The sequence below is a fragment of the Hylobates moloch genome, unplaced genomic scaffold (assembly GCF_009828535.3).
Source record: "Hylobates moloch isolate HMO894 unplaced genomic scaffold, HMol_V3 SCAFFOLD_4, whole genome shotgun sequence".
Lineage (NCBI taxonomy): Eukaryota > Metazoa > Chordata > Mammalia > Primates > Hylobatidae > Hylobates > Hylobates moloch.
This window is the reverse complement of record NW_026652279.1, coordinates 162,692,128-162,715,581: the sequence shown is the minus strand read 5'-3', so window position 1 is coordinate 162,715,581 and position 23,454 is coordinate 162,692,128. Positions and strand designations below refer to the sequence as shown.

General features: G+C 36.1%; 1 protein-coding gene across 11 annotated transcripts in view; it reads left to right on the top strand.

Moving 5' to 3' along the window:
• The window catches only part of FGF14 (fibroblast growth factor 14), a 693,748-nt gene that overhangs the window by 534,873 nt on the left and 135,421 nt on the right, over positions 1-23,454 (top strand). For all 11 annotated transcript variants that reach the window (XM_032151258.2, XM_058438052.1, XM_032151262.2 and 8 more), the window contains one exon: positions 5,075-5,178. In XM_032151258.2, coding sequence (XP_032007149.1) covers positions 5,075-5,178 — 104 coding nt within the window. The remainder of the gene's footprint in view (positions 1-5,074; positions 5,179-23,454) is intronic.

The window sequence follows — 23,454 nt, the reverse complement described above, 5'->3', positions numbered from 1 at the left end:
ATCACTCTTTTTTATTTTCTAATTTTTCCCCTTTATGTTTGTTTATTGGTTTATTTTTACTTTATTTCCTTTTTGATATAGAAAAAGAGAAAGTAAAACAATTCAGCTACAGAAGAAAGAGGAGGCATTTTATGCCAAACATTTGCTTTTGCAGCTTTTCTTATTAGTTTGGACTTTCAAAGATTATTGGTACTTGACGATCTTTGACCAACAAAAGATGTCAGTTTCTTATGGTTCAGGCTAATACACGTATCTCTGCTCAGCTTCTTTTCCCTTTTAACTCCTTACCCATTTGTTGACAAAAACCATTTCCTTTCTCTCATGTGTTACTCTTATGTAGGTCACAAAGTTTAGGGATTCATAATCTCTGATGTCTTCAGTGTTCTCTGATTTTGTTTGGCCTGAGAGGATTAGAACATGGTAACTAGTTTCCCATAACTCTGATTGCTAGGTGAGCTATGACACTCTGAAAGATTCATCAGACTAAAGACCGATGCCATCCATTTTATGACAAAAGTTTTCAAGACAGGACATACACCATAGCTTCATAAACATATTGCTTTATTGGACTACTTGAAAAATAATTTCGCTCAAACAAAGGTTTTATGTGTTTTTTCTCTAGCATTTTTTCTTTGCGAAATTTCTGTAGTGCCAACCAAATTGGTTACCTTTAATGATAGGAATCAATATTATTTTGAGAAGTGTCTATTAGACATTGCCTTTTAAAAGCATACTGCTTCAGAGTTGAATAAGCACTTTCTCAATATGGAAGTGCAGATTTATTGTGTGCACACATACAGGTCTGGTTATCTGAATAATTTTAAAGACTCAACTGGAAAGCTGAGATACTAAAAAACACTCCACCTTCTGTTCTGTAAATGTATGTTTTTTTTTCTTCTTCTGTATCTGCAGTAGAAGAAGCAAAAACTCAGAACGAATCTTGAAATTTCTTCTGACACTCTAAAGGCTAGCGAGACACAGTCCTGAGAAGAAAGATGAAACAGGATCCCCTTTGTAAAAGCAAATCAGAAGAAAATCATAATGCCCACACTCGAGGGGCTCAAATTCCTATGCAAAGTTCTGGTCCACAGCTTTTCTGAGACACTATATTGCATTTCAAGTGCACTGTAAGCCAGTTAGTTTAGTTTTGTTACTATTTCAACATTTGCAAAGAAATAAAGAAAAACAGTGGGTAAAATCAATATTCCCTCCTCAAAAGGTTCTACAAATTATATGACTATAAAATTTAATACAATTGGCAGAATCGTAGCAGACTTATAAAAGTAATGGAAATTACTAATTAACTTCTTTTTTATGTCCTCTGGCCTATGTAAATTGCAAAACGGTGTTTCTTAGGATGAATTTAAAGACATTTTCTTTTCTCTGGTTCATTTCAATAGTCTCATGAATCTTATGAAAAATGTAAGCACTGAAAAATTCTTTAAAAATAAGGAAGTGCTTTAGAAAGGCTGTCAGGTCCTACTTAGAGTACAGCTCTTTTGTTGTGAGGAGGGAGGTGATGTAATAATCATATAGTTTCCTAGTTATGAATAACTAACCCATGCTTTGTATTAAGAGGGTTATAAAAAATGGAAACATGTTTATGAATGATTATTATACTGAACATAAACATTATGAATAATCATTCATAAACATGTTTCCATTTTTTATGACTCCCTGAATACAAACCATGGGTTAGTTATCCATAACTAGGAAAAATAATTTTAAAAAACCCTAAAACTCACCCAGATAGCACTCTAAAAGTCACTAAATTACAAAATTGAGGGCTTGAACTTTCATATCTTCATGATTTGAGTTCAATACATTTCCCACACTAAATATGGATATTTAAAATGAAAAAAAGGCAGAACCATCCTGCTAAACTGCCTTTGTTAAAAATTTCAGATGAATTAAGAAGAGGGAAAAAAGGCCCACTGGGGTGAGCGAACGTTGGTGCCCCTGTTCTCCAAGGGTTTCCGGTCTAAGATCTATAGATCTCTGGGAAGGAAAAGTAGCACAAAAGTCATGGATGATGGGTAAATGGTTCTGGTGGAGAAAATACTGTAGCAAGTGGACTGCTTATTATTGACTACCATAATAATGGAAAGATCTTTCACAAAAGGAAGTGAGCACCCAGGTAACCTCATTACCACTCTCATTTAAAAATCTTCTAAACGTCAGCATCCCCATGAACTACGGTATTTTATTAGTGGGTGAGTTTTCTTTTCTGCCAATTTGCTTTTGGGGATGCCATGGATTTTTTTCTGTGCTCTTAAACTTCATTGTTCCTATTGACAGACAATAGCTACTACAAGCAGAATAGGACTCTACAGATATCAATACACTATTAACTATGTCAATGTTAAAACCTCAGAAGTCCCTCTCACCTTACAAATGCTCAACCTGGTGACTTGATGTGTAAAATATTTCGATCACTCAGTGGCCACCACCCCACAGGATTTAGGATGGCAGTTCTCACCTTAGTTGTATATTAGGGCCATTTGAGGAGCTTTTCAAAAAAAATTCCTTATGTCCTAAACCCATTTCCAAAGATTGTGATTTAGTAGGTATGGGGTTGAGCCTGGCCATTCTATGTTATGAACACAGCTAGTTTTAATGTGCGGCCTGAGTTGAAAATCACTGGTATATGAAGAACTAGAGTGTTCCGTGAATGAACAAAGTCACGAAAACATCTTCATTATTCTCACTCCCCTAGGCTTTGTGACATTGCCTTATAATTACGTAAGAAACAAAGAGAGTGGAGAAATAAAATTATATCTCAATTAATGTGGGTGTCTGTGGTTTTAACTAGCACCAGTTCCATCATGGCCAGCTCTGAATGGTTCTCCACATTTTAGTGTACATAAGCATTCACTTTCCACTATCATTCTGTAAATTATAATACCTTGTTTTATTTATTTATTATTTATTTATTTTTGAGATGGAGTTTCGCTCATTGCCCAGGCTAAAGTGCAGTGGCGTGATCTAGGCTCACTGCAACCTCCACCTCCCAGGTTCAAGCAATTCTCCTGCCTCAGCCTGCTGAGTAGCTGGGATTACAGGCATGCACCACCACGCCTGGCTAATTTTGTATTTTTAGTAGAGACAAGGTTTCACCATGTTGGTCAGGCTGGTCTCGAATTCCTGACCTCAGGTGATCCACCCGCCTTGGCCTCCCAAAGTGCCGGGATTACAGGAGTGAGCCACCACGCCCAGCCAATACCTTGTATTTTATAATTCAGGTCCTAACCAAAACCCAAGGGAAAAACACTAGTATTTTTTCAGTATGATCATTTTAAACTATCTTAACGTAATTTTTGTTTCCCATAATTGCATCATTTTGGTGAATTCATGATCTACTTGTTTTCTAAAATTATACTACCTGGCCTATATAAAATATGTGGCACCTACAAATATCATTCTGAGTGTGTGAAAGTTAGAAGAGGAAAGTTAGAATAATTAAGTTTGAATTGGTTAGGGTGGTGTACCTTGCGTGGACAGTCATATGGTTATGGTTTTCCCTCCAAAATTTTGTGTATAAATCAGGAATTATTCTATGGTGCCCATTCTTTCAAGCTGTAAGGGGAGATGGTACAGTTCAGGTGTTCTAAACAAGAGTGAATATAGCCATCTCCCACCAATAAGGAATACTGAGAGTTGCCAAATGGCACAGGTAGCTGTACTCAACAACTCCACATCTATATTTAATATTAAATAATGGAAATTAGGAAAAAAACTAATTCTTTCATAAGAATAACATAATCCCCTAAAATCCTGTAGCAGAAAATCTTATGTTAGTTTACATAGTGAAACTAATATCCAACTAACCATAGATGCCCCTGAGTATTTTTCCAGGGATAATATTCATGGCCCTGGCCTGAGGTTTTCCTTTTATATTTATGTAGCACAGACATCTTGGGATCTTGAAAACAGTAGCATGTAATAATCAGAAGAGAGGGTGTAATTTTCTTCAACCTATTAAGAGGAAACATGTCCCTGAGAATTAAATATAACACAATTCATAAAGTTTGTTTTTAATTATGTACTACGTGGACCCTTGGAATGAAGTCCAAATTGCCCACATTTTTCAAATGACTTGGTTTTGTGCAATACAGTTGAGAGCCTGAGTTTGGATATTGTACTTACACGTTTACATCACTATTTTAGTACTTTCATTTCCTGTTCTGTCCTGCTTAGAATTAGACTTAGTTAAGAAGGACTTGAGTAGCAGCAGATAACCTCACTGTAAATAATTAATAGTTCTCTTACAAATGTATCTATAATAAAATCTCCAAAATCATCAAGCAGTTATCTCTAAGACTGATGCTAGAAGACCTACTAAACATTCAACATGTAACACTGCCATGGAAATACATTAAAGGGATATTAAGTTTTTTTAATGTTATAACGTTGCTATCTGCACTATGCAAAAATATATAAAATGCTTTTAACGTTTTATCAACAAAGAAGAAACAAAACATGGAAACATACGTGAGTAGTCTCTCTGACATTTGCATGCCATTCAGTTTTGATTAGTTCTTTCTAAATTTAGCTCCTTGGCAGGTGCACATCTTTTCCTGGCTTTGCTGGCATATTATATTCGTTCTACCACAGCCATTTAGTTTTGGAATCACCTGTTTAACTTCTGGCCTGACCTCATTGCAATGACAAATCACACCTTCTGTGTGGAGGGTTAGAATAAACACTCAACTTGGACTTTTAAAATTCTGCTCTTTGAGAGACTTCACAGTTGATTTCGTTTGGTATCTAATGGTGTCAGAGACAATGTTTCTAGAGGCATGATTACAGGCTTGATTCTGTTTATGATCGCATCAGTTCTTCAGAATGCTGTCAGCAAGACTGCTAACATCTAAAGGTTGAAGCTGAAGTACTCATTTTACCCGTAGCAGAAACTTCTTACTTATAAAGTGAAATATAAGTTATTTAATTGGAATTTCTTAGAAAGTATCAGCAAAGGTGATGTTTCTTAAACAAAATAAATCAGAAAGAAAAAAATTACAGGATGCCCTGCTTCTTCCTGCCCATTCATGATAGACCATGTTTATCTTCACAGCGCTCTTCAACCTCATACCAGTGGGACTACGTGTTGTTGCCATCCAGGGAGTGAAAACAGGGTTGTATATAGCCATGAATGGAGAAGGTTACCTCTACCCATCAGTAAGTAAGACACCAAAGATCTTGGCCATTCGTTCAATGCATGTAAAATAACAATGGCAGCAACAACAAAAAGAAAGTTCTGTGTCTGTTGTTTCTGCCAATTTTTGCCTTAGTATTTGATCTTTGTGAGAATGCTTAGAAGCTGTTTATTTATTATTCACCAGTGTTTAGTAATATGAGTTTATTTAAAGGAAGTGTAATACTATGTCTTAAATAGTGCTTTTGCCATATTTTAAAAAATGACCTAGTTTACACGTGAATCTGATCTTTTGTATTTCTAGTTAGAAATGCACTTATCTTAGAGAGTTTCTTATAATTTTCTTAAAAGAAACAATATGAATTCTTAAAAAAGAGAAAAGTGAGAGTGTTTTTTAAAGTAAGAATTCAAATTGTGTGGATATTTTACTGAAAAAATAACTACTTGTAATATTGAAATGTGTATTTCTTGCAAGCCTCTGTGTTTTGTGGTAATATTTATTGGAAGCCAAGCACTTTTCTTGCCATATGGCCTCTTCTGAAATATTTTCTACTTACAACTAATTTGCACTCAGATATGCTGTATTCATGCATATAATGTAGTTAGAATTCATTTCTGCCACAGGTTTAAGCAGTAAAGACTTAGTTAAAGGTGCTTTTTTCTATTATGCCTTGAGCAAAATTGATAAAGTCTTAAATGCATTAAAATATGCTCTTACATGTCATCCTCATGTAAATTCTTTGAAACTCTGTCATTGTTAAATATCACCACCAACAAAACTATAGATAAACATACACATATGGTGTGTGTGTGTGTGTGTGTGTGTGTGTCTTAAACAGAAACATTCTCCAGGGGGCCTCCCAGAAAATGTAATCTATTTTCTTCAGTCAATTTGGGAAATCCTATCACAGGGAAATGAAGTCTGAGCTGTGGATTCCCTTCATGGTGAGCTCAAAAGTGCTGGCTCTTCTTATTCTGAGTTCCCTGAAGGGTGTTCCCACACAGGGAACTGGGTCCCACATTATGCAAATTGTGTTCTCTAGCACGAGATGAATATGCAGCATGTTGCCAGCAAGATCAAGCTAGAATTCCCTATGCTCCCTTTAGAAAAAATTAAATACAAAAAGGATCACTTTCTAGAGATGCTTTATTTTCAGATGCAACTCAATCTTGTTGATTCGGAATTTGCTCTGTTATTTTTGTTTATCTTCTTCCCAAGTAATATTTTAGGGGCCTAAACATCATTAGATGCAGTGTCTACTGTAGCTTCTAGTTCTATCTTTCTGTTAATAATTGTATTACATTGCTGTACTCTGATACATATGTTGATGACAGGGAAATTGAAATGTTTGTTTTATCTTTGTGCTGCTGAGAGAGTTGCTTTTTATTTATTTTTTGTCATGTGGTTGTAAATGTATGCCATTCTTTTTTAAAGGTAGGGTATATCATTTTGAGTATGTGTCTTAGCCTAAAATAAAAGTATTGATTATGCTTGGTGCAGGCTAAGCAGTAGGAATAGAAACAAGAAATGTGTTAACTGCCGAGTCCAGTCCCCTGCATCTTAAATACGGTTTCCGCATGCAGAAATCAGATCTCATGAGGGTCACTACGTGCAATAGCATTTGCCCAGGGTGAGTCCCAGGAACAATTTCAGGCTTATTACTGGGTGTGTTGTTCTCTCCTCTCCCTCCTTCCTTCTGATTCTCCAGTTGCTTGGCTTCCAGGCTTCGCCTTTAGTGGCTTTATTCTCTGACTTACAGATATTGGTTTTCTCCTCTTCCCATCCTTGACTCTTTGTTCTGAACCCAAAATCTGGTAAGAGACACCATTCACTCAGCCGCTACTCTAAGAGATCTCCTCTGCCTAGGCCAGGCCCCTGTACGCCTTAGCCGTCTTTGGAAAGAGGACTTAGATAAAAACCAAAAGCGATTATGAATCTATATTAGTACCTCCTAATTAAACTGCTCCGTTTATTTCAATGTAAAAAAATTTGAACTTCAAATATTTCAGTACAAATAATTATCTGCAAGTATTTATTCCATAATTTGTTACTGAGAGCCTACTAAAATAGTAATATAGAGCACAATATAGCAATTATTATCCTATAAAATAATAATAGCTATACCTATCAATAACAGTAGTGATGATATTTGTACAATCCACTCTGCCTAGCACTGTTCTAAGCACTTTACCTGTATTAGCTCATTTAATTATCCCAATAACCTTTTATAAGCAAATATTATTAAAATAAGGACACTGATATACAGAGAGTTTAAGAATCTGCCCAAAGTCATTCAGGTAGTAGATAGAAAAGATAAGATTGGAGCATAGTTAGTATGACTCATTAGCTTACATTTTTAACTGTTTTATTATTACTGCTTTTATGCGCCAGACATTTTTTCATAATATGGTCTGACACCTTTTCTAACAAGAAGTTATAAACACATTATGATGTAATGAAAAACTTTAGGGAATTGTTACCTAGGAAATAAACTGTATTTCAGTGCAATTATTGAGAAGTATAATTTCAAACATAATCTCATTCCTTTAAAGATTTTTGAGTTAAAATTAAGATAGAAAATTTGTTGAGAAAAAGTTTGATATTATATAATGAGTATTAATTTTTTTATATTTATTACATTTAACATTTAAGCTTTAAGTTTTAAAAGCCATGACAAACGTTGTTAACCCAACTAAGAAGTTTTGAACTAAGATGAGTAGATTTTTGAAAAAATGACAACTCCAGTCAAGCTCAGATTTAAAGAAGGAAGTTAATGGAGATTTAAATCTGAGAAATGAAGTCATCCATTTTGTTTATGCTAATTTTTTAAAAAGTTAATTTTTGTGCAGTGTAAACTAGTGTCTAATATGGAATTGATTTTTTTGAAGATCCATAGGTTTAGAAGTAGTCAGTAAAATACTCAGGTCATCTAAGTTGAATTCTGGTAAACGAATATCACAACGGTGATTTGACTTGAGGTGTATCTTCCTCTATTTTTATTTCAGGAAGTAACTTTCATAGTCCTTTGCTATCCAAATAAGATACTTAATGTGTCAGATAATTCCATCTTCTGGAGACAGAAAAAAGGTACTTGACTGAGATGTAAGTTCCCATTTCCAATGCTAAAGGCGCCTGTTCTCTGGGGGATCTTTTCTTCAATATGATGATAGTTATTTCTTTTGTGGTCCTATGATTGCAATATGATACTTGATATTGTGCTACAAGAGATTTAATGTCGGATACAAGCCATTTGATTGAAGGTACAGTGTGGGCTACAAGGACACAGAATAGAAACTGGCAGAGTAATAATTCTGCCAAAAAATTAGACAGTTTAAAATGACGTTTATGAACAAAAATGTACTTTAACCACTTATCACTATTTCTAGTGCTGAGAGAAGAAGTCAAGTTTTTTGTTTGCTTGTTTGTTTTCCAAACCTGTGACTTTGAAAGACTAAGAAAATCCTCCTTAGAAAGCCAAGGTTTGGAATGTAAATTGTAAACAATAAGGAAAAACTAGGAATGAAAGGAAAATGTCATTCATCATCAGGGCAGGGATAAAGGATAGTTGAAGTGAGAATGTGTTTCTGGCATAAGAAAGATGGAGAAGAAAAAGAAGGATGGGAAAGAGACTGATGATACAATGAGTAAATCTCTGGGCTTTATTCAGAACACCTGGGTCCTGGGTCTGACAACCAATACCTGTGTTAAAACTTCCTAATCTCTCCTAGTCTGTCCCCTCATCTGTCAGATTACAGGATTTCTCTTGAATCCTTCAAGTTAATTGTGGGGTTTAGAATTCTGGTTTTAGTATGATTGATTTTTCTGAATGATAAGGTAATTTTACATAAAGTGCATAAAGATTAATTATTGGTATTTTATCACAGGCTGGCATTATGAGAATATTATTTTCCTCCTGGTGCCATAAATGCTTCCATGTTCTAGGTACAGGCATCTTCGCGGTCGTAAGTGCCAGTGTCCTCCTGAAATGAGCATCTCATCTGAGTCTGTTAACCAGATTGTATAAGTGGAGAGAAAGATAATCCCTTTTCATGTTGATTTTAAAAATAAACCAGGAAAATGCATGGTTACCATGTTTTGCAAATATTAGGGTTCATGCGAATCACCCGGAAAGCCAAGAAAAGTACAGATTCCTTGGATCACCATCTAGATATTTTAGTTCAGTGGGTCTAATGGGAGGCCCAAGAATCCACAGTTTGTCAGGGTCACCCTCCCTCACTTCTGCTGGTTATTCTAAAGTTACTATTTCAACTGTGGACAATCGCACAGCAAGCATTGCTGCAATGGTATCTGGGGGAGACGGTGATAACATTAGACCAAGGTGATGGTAACAGAGTTGGTAAAAATCAGTAAATGGACTACTCAGGCAGTGCAACTAAATATTTGGATTTTCTAACTTTTCTACCACTAAGCTGAAGTTTACAGAAGTTTGAAAGCAGACCAGCTTACTTCTTCACTTATGCAACAACCCAGAACTTCTGGAATAGGGACTGGTCACCTCTGTGGGCTGGCATCACCTCTCCTACCTATCAATACAGGATAAATATGTATATATGAATGTTCTTTAATCAAGAAAAGCAAGATAAATGCTATGTATTCCTCAGTAAGCATTTTCAGGGTCATCAAAGTCTTATCCTGTCTACATAAGGTAGTGTTCTGATATCGTATCTTTCAGGAGCATTTTCAAGTGAGCCTCTTCTGCAAAGGTGGTTTCACCTGCCCTCCTCTGTGCCAGCAGGCTTCTCTTATTGATGTGTCCTGAGTGGTGTTTCTGTCTGTCCTTAGCTTTCCAAGGGCACCGAGGCATAAAAGGATCCAAGCAACCCACCTCGTGCTTCCATGAACTGTTCATCTTCTTGCAGGATCCATAATTCTAGCAAAACAAGGTGGAACAATGTTATTTTCCTCTTGACATTTATTCCTCTCTTCATTGCTCAAGTTTAGGGTATAGAAATACAACTGCTGTGTTTTATCAGTGTTGTGCCTGTCATCCTTCAGAGTCTTTCTATTCTTCCCTAAGAGTTACACACCCAAAGACATACATGTCCTTCACCTGTAAGTACACACTCATGGAGTACTGCGTGAATTCATTGCCCATCCTGGGCACCTGTCCTGTCTCTGAGTAACACCTTTACATGCCTATTCTCATAAAAATGTTCGCTATTTACTCAGGCATTGGCAGGGCTTCCTATTCCTCCTCCCCCAGGTTTTATGTTTGTTTTGTTGTTGTTGTTGTTGTTGTTGTTGTTTGCTACCAGGCAGTACATGTGCTTAATCAAATAAACTGAGCTCTAGTGGCCATCACTGGCCATCCACATCCATTGCAGGCAGACCAAGGGCCTTGGCAGCATTTGAGAGTTGCTCATCCTGGGGAAGAGCCTTTCATTCTCCCTGGGAGCACTGAGGCAAAGCTATACCAAGTTCATCTAGTTACACACAGGTGCCCCTTTAAGAATGGAAATTCTTCTCTTCTTCATCTTTCATTCTTCATCTCTCTGAACAGGTTGGTTTCTTTATCATAAAAAGTATATTAAACTTGAGATGATTGTTAATGTCACCAATTATTATAACAATCTATGACACTATGCATGTTTTTCTGCACAAACAATATCCAACACTTTTTGGGGATATATATACACGTATACACACATATAATTCTCATATGTATGTGTATGTTTCATTGGAATTATGCATTCTGCTCAAATTATATATACATTTATCCCATGATTATGAGTGTTTCTGTTTATATTAATAAAATGTTAAATAACAGTTTTAACATTTGCACATACTTTAAAGCTTTACTTGTTATGCTTTGAAAATATTTCTTTTTTCAATCAAGCTTTTCTGTGGCTTCTTTCATATTACAGTTCAGTTGGATATATCTGCCAGGTTGAAATGGCTATTATCCTCTCTTGGTATCTTGGCTAAGATAATTTATAGTAATAATAAAGCAAGTATGATACTTCAGCTAATTTCCCCCAATGCTAATTTCAACATCCAGCTTTTGTGTAATTCCCATGACATTGAATATTGATGCACAGAATGTAATTGGTTATGTCCAAGAATGCCATTATCTACTTAGGGTCACTAACTGGAAAGAAAAAGAATTTGAGAAACAAATACAGCTAGTAAACTATATTTAACTAATTATAAATCATCTTTTGGACAAGAGAAATTATGGAATATCCGATTTTTTTGTTAGGTTGAAGCTAGATAACAGAAATAAATTACTTTGATACTATCCAGATTCCAGTGACATTTTATGGAATATAAAGAAAGACATTGGAGTGGATATTGAAAAAGATACTGAGAGCCTAAGTAAAAGAAGAGGAAAAAATAAATATAAAGGAAAGGAGATAATAGAACAGCAGTAGTGAGATGCTTTGGAAGCATTGTGGAAAGAAAAGAGAAGAGAAAGGAGAGAGGATGGGAGGATGAAAAAGGAAGGAAATAAAGAAAACCCATCACAAGAAGAGAAAGGGAGACCTTGTTTTCTGCTCACTCCACCATGTTCCTGGAATTCACCTGACTCCTGGTTCTAACTTTCTGCATGGTGTAGAAAAACAAAACCATCCCTCTTAAAGCCCAGCCCAGTTTCCTGCCATACCAAAACTACCTTATCTGCTCTAGCCCTTTGGACACATTCACCTATTTCCCCTTCCTGAAAGTCCTCTTCCAGAGTGATGGCTATGCTTGCTTCATGTGAATTTCAGGCAAAACAAAGAACAAACAAACAAGAAAACCGCTATGATCATAGTTAACTTCCAGAGGATTTCACCGGTGACAGTGAGAATGAGTGGAAAGGGATGTCAGCAGTGTCTAAAATCTACTGCAATCGTCCAAATGAGGATACTGAAAACTTGAATTAAGAAAGCAAACTAAATAAGGCTTGAAAACTACGAAACATTTGTCATTGTGTTTTCTTGGCTTGTTTTTGGATAATGTGCATGTGTGTATGTGTGTTGTGGGGGCAGGGCTTCTGTGTGATCTGAATGCCTTTAGGTGAGGCATGCACTCCACCACTGTGGCCACATGGTAACCACTCCTTAATTTTAGAAAGGAAGACACCACACACACAGGCTCCCTTTGTTTCTATACATATGTTGACTTTGTTTATGTGCCTGCAGACACTAGTGTCTGCAACTTCTGAATTAAGGGGGTGGAAAAAAATGAGAGATATTTAAAAGTGTTTTCTGAGGAACTGTGGAAAGAACTTCATGGTTGTCTGGGTATGGAGACAGCAGAGTCACAGCTCATCTGGTAAGACTAGCTTAGAACTAGGTAAGCTGTGATGCTTTTCACCAGGAAAATAAAGCCCAGAAGCAGGACAGGGTGGGTGGATGGAGTAAGATGCTGCATTTGGTTAGGGACCTGCTTAGTTTGTCCACAGGACATCCAAGTGGATTATAGTCATGGAATGACTATTGGATGATGATGAAGCTCATTGATCCTAGAAGGATCACGTCTCAGGGCTGTCTTGGGAAAGGTGTGCAGATAGAATCAATTCTGTGACAGATGGTAATTGTTTTTCTATTCTTCCTGCATGTGAGACAAAGATGAATATGCTGGGTCAGTGACATCAGCATAAAGTTAGATATTACAAAGAAGTTTATTAAATAACATGAGGTCTTGAGAAATCGTTCTCACATATTTTGATTTATAAGTATATAGAATCTACACGGTCAATTTTGGATACTGCGTAATAGAGCAGAATACTAGCTGAATTAAATTCAGAACTTGTGTTTCTACAAAATTGATGCTAATAATATATGAAGGGAATATCAGGGCTTCAGATCCTCTCATAGTGGTTCACAAACATCCACATTTATAAGACTTATTCAAATGATTTTGAAAATGGCCTGATCTCAGATATTAACAAAACAGAATCCAAGTCTCCAATTAAGTGGTTTCAACATGCCTCAAGAATCATAATTTTGAGGGCTAGGCACAGTGGTTCATGCCTATAATCCCAGTGCTTTGGGAGGCTGAGGTGGGGATATAACTTGAGCCCAGGAGTTCCAGGCTGCAGTGAGTTACGATCACACCACTGCACTCCAGCCTGGACAACAGAGTGAGACTCCATCTCTAAAAGACAAAAAAAGGAATCATAATTTTGAGTATGTATCCCAGGCATGTCTAGTGCTGGTGACCAAGGTCTAAACTACTTTCCCACAAATCATGACTTTCCAACTGCCTGCTTTTATATCTACCATTGATTATTGTCATTACTATTATTATAATTTATAAATTTCTAGTTCAGGGCTTGAACTAGGAGTAAGCAGAATGACATGACCATACATAGAGCTCACCTTTTGCATTAACCAGATGAGTTGGCCTTTGGGGAGTGCATAGAGAAAACTTCTGGTTGTGGTCACTCCTCTTAGTCTGTGGGAAGAAAAGGACAAGAAATGTCTCCTTGAGCACCAAGATGATATAGGGAAAGACGAGACTTCTGCTGAGACTTCAGAAAATGAAATAAGAAACGATTGAAACAAAGCAAGACATTAAATTTCCAACCAATAATGGCTGGTTTGCAATCATGAAAAAGAGATGTAGTCTACACCACGTAAAGCTTAAAGGAGAAATCTGCCCGAGACCAAGAACAACAGGGCTGGCAGGTGCCTACTGAGTTGAAGGGTGTGACAAGAGCATCCTTTTGGAGCAGGTTATCAATGTCAACCAACCTGGATTGCTTCAGAAGTGGTTGTTTTCTAGATTAGAAAAAAAACCATAAAAATAGATATAACTATATTTAATAAATCGCTTCCTTTCCCTAGCCTTCTATTTTCTCTGAGGCTTCATTTTGTTTGTATCTAAGCAGAGATTTCCAGACAAGTTCCATTTCTGGGTTAGAGGAGATGTCCTTCTCCTTCCAAAGGTGATCAGCAGTTACATCAGGGTGCTCAGTGTGAGACGAAGTGGCTCATCCTCCATGTCCAGTGTGGACAGTGGGTTGTTCCCATATGGGCCCATCATAACACATATTTCCTAACTACAACCAAAACCATATGACCTACTTAACAAATATTAAACACACTAACTACAAACAAAAGGGTTTGCAAGAAATATATGGAAAACCATTCAACTCAATATTCATAACATAAACATATGCTGAGGAGTAGAGCTCTTGGTATCAAAGTGTGTATTAATGAAATCATTTATTTGCCCTTTCAGCAAATATTTATTGCACTCCTTCCATTGTCAGCTATTGTACAACATATGCCAAGACTTCAAAGATAAAAATTGTGGTTTAAAATTGAAAAAAAAAAACAAAAAACCTGAAAGTCCAATAGACAACTGTTAAGTTAACCATTAAAGGACATTTTGACTAGATGAATTTTAAGAGTTCTATCTTTTCTCAGAATCTGTGATTCCATGAAAATATTTGTCCCATTTCCTCAAGTAGTGACAGCTATGTAGGGAGTCTTTAATCTGTAGCTCTTGATTAATTATTGTTAAGGTGAAACCAATTTTCACAGTACATTTTATTAATTTATTCCTCAAGTGGCTTCATGTTCATGAAATGTACTGTGCACATCACTTATCTTTTTTCCCCACTGCAAAAATTCAGTGTCAGCAAAGAAGATATGTCTATTTCTCAAGTTAAAATTGCAGAAAAGTACTTATTTGCACACTGCTTTGCTGAAAGAATATGATAAATCCACAGACACAGAGGGAGATATTCAACAGCTGCATTCTAATATGACCATATTTGCATTAATGAAGTGAGTGGTAATGTCATCTTTAACTTAAGAGAGACTCTCAGGGAAGAAAAAATAAACCCTAATTTTTAGTAAATGTTGCCACCATTTGAACGTTTTAAAGCAAGAGCATTAATAATTATAATTAGAAAAAGAGCTTTGTTATTTCTACATGTTCATAAAATGACACAAAATACTTTGGTTTTATATTTTCTTTCAGCATCAAAGAAGAAAATCATAAATATCACTGCAGTTTGCATTTTTATCCTGATTTCCTCTAGGGGGTAAAAACTATATAAACTACTGTAAATAGTAACAACATTTATATTGATCAAAATGTTTCAAATTTTGGTTAGCTGCATTTGTGAATGGTACATGGTAGGTGGTATATGGTGAAAATAATTTTTATATGTAAGGGGTTTCAAAGATTATCTAAAACCTGGAGGCCTAAAACAATAGATGAAACACTATTTCAAAATGTATTCTTTGTTTTCACTCTCCATATTACAAAAGTGGCAACAAATTACGTAAATGCCAAGAAAGCCAATATATCATACAGTAAATGACAAATCGACTTTAACATTGAAACAACAATTAATAGCTATTAAAATTTGAAGCAAAATTGTGCATCTTTAAAAATTATACACACGTGAGAGGACTTATGACTGAAATCTCAATATACCATCTATGCAAGTTGAGTTAAGTTATTTTCCTTTTCTAAAAAAAGATAATGATTCTTCTTCCTACTCCTGGGAGGGAGAGTGTACGGGAGCTACCTGTCAGGCACTGTGAGAACCCTGGGCTCTGAACAGATATGGGGTATTTCTCTCAGTATCCTCTATGCAGCTTCAATAACTAATCCCATTTCTTAATCACTTTGGAATTAATAAGAAAAATAATTTATTTTAGAAATTCACAAAAATATGAAAAACAACTTCATTTTTCTTTTTTCCAGAGAAAGAACTAAATTCTTATTGAAAAGCCAAACTAAACATTTTTCTTCACAAGTTGTATACTAAAAATTGGCAAAATAACTCCCTCAGTGATAACTTTCATTGCTTTTTCTTTTTTATGCTGTTTGTTTCTATGGATTTTAAGACTATAGTTTTAAAACTATAAACTATTGAAACAATAATGTTCATTTATTTGACTGGAAATATTGGCCACATTTCTATTCTAACATGATCTATCCACCAGAATTGATCTAACACATTCTAGAGCTTAGAGAAAAATAATGATGACAAAGATATACGCAGATGCAGTCTTGTGCGACCTCAGGGTTTCTACAGACGTGAGTTCCATGCACACTACATTTTAAGTTTGACTTCACCACATTATGGAAAGACATATTGTGCTCTGTGCTGTTTAGGGTTTCACTAAATGTTGGTTGTTGGTGTTAAGATAACTCATCCAGCCTGGAATGCAATTTCATGGAAACGGTGCACGATGTTCTTTTCAGCAGAAACATATTAGATCTCTGAGGGGTTTTGTCCAGGGTTAGACCTTGGTTTTAAGATTTGACCACTCCGCTATATTAAATAAAGAGAGATGAGTCACATGTTAATAAGCATGTCCCAGCCCATACAAAAGCACCATAATTGGTTGCTATTTGCTGTTCCAGTTGAGGTAGAGACTGAATGGGAATAACATATTTTTTTGTGAGGCTTAGGAATAACTAGATTTTTGTTCTCTGACAAGGTGGAGATATTTTATTTGGGCATTCATTCTGGCTCCTATCTATTATTTAGTAGAAATCATTATGTGGGCAAAAAAGAAACATCATTCTACTTTACTATTAAGCTGACACTAATGTCTAATGGTACTAACCCAATAAATTGGTTAGTGAATATTGGTTTATTCCACGAGAAAAGCATCTGTTGATGTTATGAAATAAATTAACTGTGTGTGCCCTTCATGAGGAAACAATGACAAAGAGTTGATACTTAATGACTCCCCGTTAATGTAAACATCTCCAATGAACTCATCTGCCTTTCAACTATGGACCTTTTATAATACTGTTTCTATTACCTATACCTTAGACCACGTGCAAAAGAGATGCCTGTCACAGCAAATTATTTTCTGTGGTGGGCAATACTGTGTTATGGTTCAAAAGTATTGGATTCCTAGCTGTATTTCAGACATAGCTTTGAAGAAATCAATGTCTTTCTTGCTTATAGGTAATGAAGAATAAAATTGTAACATGATGATATATTACCTTCAAGAGTTGTATAGTTATTGTGTTGTGAGAAACAACTGTTTTATTAGAAGTCAGGTAAAATGCTTACAATGCAAAGATGCAAATTTATTTGCAAGTGCCTTCTTTGTAATCAAAATGTGCTCATATTCTTACGGTTGTGTTAAATGGTAAAATAATGGTAACAAAATTATGCAACTCTGGAAGAAGTCATAGCCTGGACCCATTATTATTTAAATATTGCCATTTAACATTTCACTTCCTGTTTTATAATCATAAATTGTTATCAACAGAGGTAATACAATTTTTGTATTAAGATTATCAGTACTGATAGCATTAGGAGATATACCTAATGCTAAATGACAAGTTAATGGGTGCAGCACACCAACATGGCACATGTATACATATGTAACGAACCTGAACATTGTGCACATGTACCCTAAAACTTAAAGCATAATAATAATAAAATAAAAAATTATCAGTAGTAATCATTGAATAAAATTCTTCCTCTTGGCATATAGTAATAAATAGATAATGCCAGTTGGATAACTCTGCCTCCCCTTCAATGGTAGCCACTATGCTTAACTTCTACACTATTTTTCAAAAATATCAATTAGAAATCTATATTTCTAGCAATATTAATAACAGAAAAATCAATTTTTAAACCATTCAAAAGTTGCCTAGACAATTTTTACCTAGAGATGAAGAGGCATTCTTTTAATGTCCGTGGAGAAATAAACTCTAACTTGAAATATTATATTAAAATAATAAAAATTATTAAGAAATTTTTCCATGGATGCCATACATGGTTTAGCTATTTTCCTAATGCAGTTTGAGTCATTTGAAAGACGGTTTTACAGAGTTAGCAAAGCCAAATATATACCCAGGAGAAGTAGCAGTGAGACTTTATTTAATTTAAAATTATATTATACAAGAAGGCTTGCACATTGAAGTGGATAGACAGAAAAATTACCTTGAGCAAGAGTTCCCCTGTGTTCTTAAAAAAAAAAAAAGTTGTAGGAATTTGAATGCAGACAAAGGTATTATTAATTTTTATGCATCATTCATGCAATAACAACAACAACCATAAAAAGAAAAGAAAACCATGTCAGCAATACATGGTTGTTTAAATGCAAAGTATGTTCAATTATACTCCGGTTCTCTGAGCCACAAAAGCCAGTCTTTATTTTACTTTATGCTTCATGGTCAGTCCTTCAAGCCAATTAGAAATCCCTCAGACTTTTCAAATCATGAATGATCAGGTCTAAAATATGATGCAATTTTAACTTTTTTATAAATAATAAGTTCATTATGTTATGTTTCTAATAGTAATTAGGAAACACTGCTGAATGTGGCACACAGCAGGACTTAATTTCAATTATCAGATATTCCAGCCATTTTCTAAACAAGAAAGAGTATGTGGCACATAGCAGGACTTAATTTCAATTATCAGATATTCCAGCCATTTTCTGAACAAGAAAAAGACTGGCCCAGGGGTCTGCTGAAACTTTTCATATCTGGCAAATAATTAGTGTATACTAATTTATACAGTGGTAGAATGTTAAAATGAACTTAACCATTCTGTTCAATGTCTAATTGCATTTTCTATTGATGTCAGGGTTTTACCTAGAAGCATTTGGTACTTTAAAATAGTTTTGACATTTAAAAAGTGATATATTGCATTCTTGATTATGTGAAATGGTGACAGTAAGAACAGCAAGTTGAAGACACACAAAGCCCAGGTTGCGCAGAGGTAGGCAACCCAAAGCCCAGAGTCACTGTTAATGTATTAAGAAATTATTATCATTAATGTCACTTCAAAGTGAGTTCGTTAAGGGTAAGTCTATAACCTGAAGGGTTGAATGCAGAATACATGGGTGTGATACCACTAGAGAAAAATACAATTAGTTTATTAAGTGTGTTGTGTGTGTGTGTGTGCATTTGTGTACAATTACATAATCATGAACTACTAAGACAAAGTCTTTCCTACACAATGAAAAGGGTACACACATAAAATTTGGTATTCTGATGGATTTTCCTGCACACTCATTTGTGGAGGCTATGAAAATAAAATCCATCCTTAGGGCTATTGTGTAAGATCTATAATTCACAACTTCTGATATTTTTAACTTTTCAAAGGCAAATGACTTCTAGAATTCATTTCTTAGACAGGCTACAGAGTGGGATTGATAGGTGGACAGGTATCATGGGAGGAGAAAATGCCCAGCTCAGAAGATTGAATGAGAGCTGGCAATAGGATTGGCACTTATTTAAGCGTTTGGGCCTCTGAGTGACCTTGAGAATTCTGAATGGCTTTTTACGACATGGTGATGATATTTGAAATGCTTTCCAAGAAATGCATAAAACACTCCATTATGTTTTGTTTAATCTTCAGATATTGTGATTACATTCTGACATAATGGTGACAATTAATTATACTAGGTCAGCAAACATCACCATGTCCATCATATACACATGAGGAACAAGTCAGAATTTCAACAGCTCTGCAGTAAGCCTGGTGGGTTTAGTGCGAGCAGCAGCACTCTCCTCTCTCTGACAGTTCTTCTAATACCATAGAGCAATCTCAGTGATGAAACGTCAGTTTAGTAGGGAATGAATGAGTGCTGTTTCTATTCTCTTATATACTTTGGGATCACTCTTAGAAATCTTAGGAAGACTAAAATTATGATAACAGCAATAAGCATTTATATTTATGCATAAATGCATATACATACTTGTTATAATCTCAAATAAAGAAAAGATTCCATCCAAACACATGATTCTTCTAAATTGTACTCACACAGTTTGAGTACCTGTAAGAGGCCGGGCGCGGTGGCTCACGCTTGTAATCCCAGCACTTTGGGAGGCCGAGGCGGGCGGATCACGAGGTCAGGAGATCGCGACCACGGTGAAACCCCGTCTCTACTAAAAATACAAAAAATTAGCCGGGCGTGGTGGCGGGCGCCTGTAGTCCCAGCTACTTGGAGAGGCTGAGGCAGGAGAATGGCGTGAACCCGGGAGGCGGAGCTTGCAGTGAGCCGAGATGGCGCCACTGCACTCCAGCCTGGGCGACAGAGCGAGACTCTGTCTCAAAAAAAAAAAAAAAAAGAAAAAAGAAGATATCTGTAAATGGAGTTAAAGGTAATAATTTCTAACATTGTGTTTGCTTGCGTTAGGAACATATCTCAACAGTACTGCAATGTAGAATAAATAGTTTAAATGGGCATTTTTGTCTCATATAATAGTGATTCAGCAAATATGATGGTTGTGCAGAGATGTTTGAGACTGAAATCAAAACATAGCCGTCAATGCATGTAATAATTTTTAGGTCACATAATGAGTTTGAAATAAAATTAATAGAGAATCCTTTTCTTTTGATGAGGAGTTAAAATATATACAATGAATACTTGAGTATCAGTCTGTAATTGTTTTTATTCCTCAAAGTGATTAGTAGTGAGGGCTATAATGTGTGGGAATATTTAAAATATTTATATGGCCACACATAGTGGCTCACGCCTGTAATCCCAGTGCTTTAGGAGGCCAAGGCAGGAGGATCACTTGAGGATAGGAGCTTCAGATCAGCCTGGGCAACATAGCGAGACCCTGTCTCTACAAAAAATAAAATTTTAAAATATTATCCAGGTGTGGTGGTGTGCACCTGTAGTCCTAGCTATTTGGGAGGCTGAGGAGGATCATGGGAGCACAGCACTTGGAGGTTACAGTGAGCCATGATCATGCCACTGCACTCCAGTCTGGGAGGCATAGGAAGGCCCTGTCTTTAACTAAAAAAATTAAAAATAAATAAAATAAATAATACACTAAAAAATTTTTGTGCAGATTTATCAGATATGCATATTATTATTGCTTTCACTATGAAGAGAGAATTTGTTGCTAATAGGTTAGTGTCAAAGTTGCTTCTTTCAATGACTGTCAGTCCCTTTCCTTGCCACTCCCAAAGGGGTGATGAGGTCAGATACTTCCCCATGAACCAGAATAGACAGTGGGGTGACAGAAAGGTCGTCTTGGAAATAGAATAAGAGAAACAAGGTGGCGGGCCCAGATTGGGTATCCTACATACCTCCCATAGTTATTTTGATCTCTTTATGTGATCATTCCACACACTCTCAGGTGATCACATGACTGAGCAACCATCTCTCTCATTGTGTCTTTTATACACCTGCATCAAGCAAGGTGTCCCTAAGTCCTAAATATTCTAAATAAATAGCACTTTCCAAGCATCTGCCTATTTCTGTAGGATTCCCTCAAGGAAATTATTAATTTCCTTACCATAGTCATTAATTCAGCAGAATTGATTTACGGTGGAATTTGCTTCAATTGCTGATATTTAAATAGTGACCTAAATGAAATTGTTAGTTTCCTATGAATATAATCAAGGACATCAAGTTCTCTGGCATTTAAAATATTTCAATTATTATCCACTAAGCAAGACATCTATTTGCATGTCGTGTTGGGAAACATAGGTATCTGGTATCATGGGTCCTTGTCTTGGGAAAGGTGGATCAGGTAGGGAAAGAATGAGGAGTTTTGACATTACATATTCTTCTTGTATGTCATTAGGCCTGTTGTGGGTCTCTGAGCCCTGATTTTCTGTCCTGACAATGACATTTCCTTTTAAAGAGTGTCATAAAACTTAAAGAAAGGATGTATTTAAAAGCACTTACTCCAAAATCCATACTCAAGTATTATGACTGTGCAGACAGCCCCACATATGCAAATGGTGTTACTGTTTCACATTGTCTTGTCATTGACTTTTGTCAGCAAGTAACTTGGGATTGTTTTTTTCCTCCTTCAAGAAAAGGACAAAATAGTGTTATGCATAAGAAAAACCTGATATTCTTCAGTATGGAAGGTTGTTTGAAAATTCTACCATTAGAAATACTGTCATGCTTGTGGGTAATTAGGAATTATGATATATATTAATGTCTTACTGGAAGGATTACAATGATATGAATAAGGTTGAACTACATAGATCCACATTTGCTTGACGTCAGCTTTTCTTTGAACACTCATGTGTTTTGGTGGCTGGCATTTCAGAATTGCAGTGATATTGATAGATACGGCAACCAGCCTGTGATGTAATTATTTTAGTAAAATAAAAACACCTCAGTAGCATAAGAGTAATGTCAAATGTTACTTTATTTTTGTTTCTAATCTTCTGCTGGGAAAGTCTTTTCTATGCTAGCAGATTATCCAAAGAAAAGCAGAATCTGTTCCTTGAGAGCCCCAGCCCTAGGCACGGCTGACCTGACCGAGCCTCTGATTCCACCACCTACAAGCTGTGTGACCATAGGAGGCGACTTCCCTTAGTGGATAATAATTGAAATATTTTAAATGCCAGAGGGCTTGGTGTCCTTGATTATATTCATAGGAAACTAACAATTTCATTTAGGTCACTGTTTAAATACCAACAATTGCCTTGGTTTTCTTTGGTTTTAAATGATGGCCTTAAATTGTGACTATTGAATGAGTTAAAAGACTAAAGTACTCAGAATGATGCCTAACACTTAGCAAGGGCTCTTAAAATATTAGTAGTGATGAAGACGAAGAGGAGAAGGAGAGAAAGGCGAGCTAGGAAAGGGGATGAGAAGAAGGCAGAGGTATAGGTTGAAGTCCCTCGCTTTGGAATTGCCTTTGTTTAAACCTCCCTTAAATCAGTTGCAATAGAATGTTACTTGATAATTGTATGTTATTTCCTTGTCCAGATTGTAAATTGCTTAAATGCAAGTGACTGGTTGTAGGAGTTTGCTAGGACTGCGGTAACAAAGTACCACAAACCTGGTGGCATAACCAACAGAAATGGATCATCTCAGTTGTCGAGGTCAGAAGCCCGAGATCGAGGTGTTAGCACCCTTGGTTCCTTCTGAGGGTTCGGGGGGAGACATCTGACCCATACCTCTCCCATGCTGAGTTTTCTGGCATTCTTAGGCATCCCTTGACTGGTAGAAGCACCATCCTGACCTTGCTGTCACGATCACATGGCAGATCCCACAGAACTAGGTAAATCCCCCCGTGAGCCTGTCTCTGTCTCTGTGTTCATTGTCCCTCTTCATAAAGACACCAGACATATTGGATTAGGGCCCACTCTAATAGCTCATTTTAACTTAATTAAAATGAGTGCTAAATGTCAAGCACGGCTCTGAGTACTGTAATGTTTCAACCCACTTTAAAGACTCTACCTCTGAACATAGTTACATTCATTCATAGCTACTAGCAGTTAGGAGTTTGATGTCTTTTGGGGAAACACAGTTAAATCCATAATGCACATCTTATTTAACATCCTATCCCTCATAAATGATATGTAACACCTTCTGCATCTCAGAGACTCAAAAACATACTGAAAGAAATGACAATAAATGAAACTGTT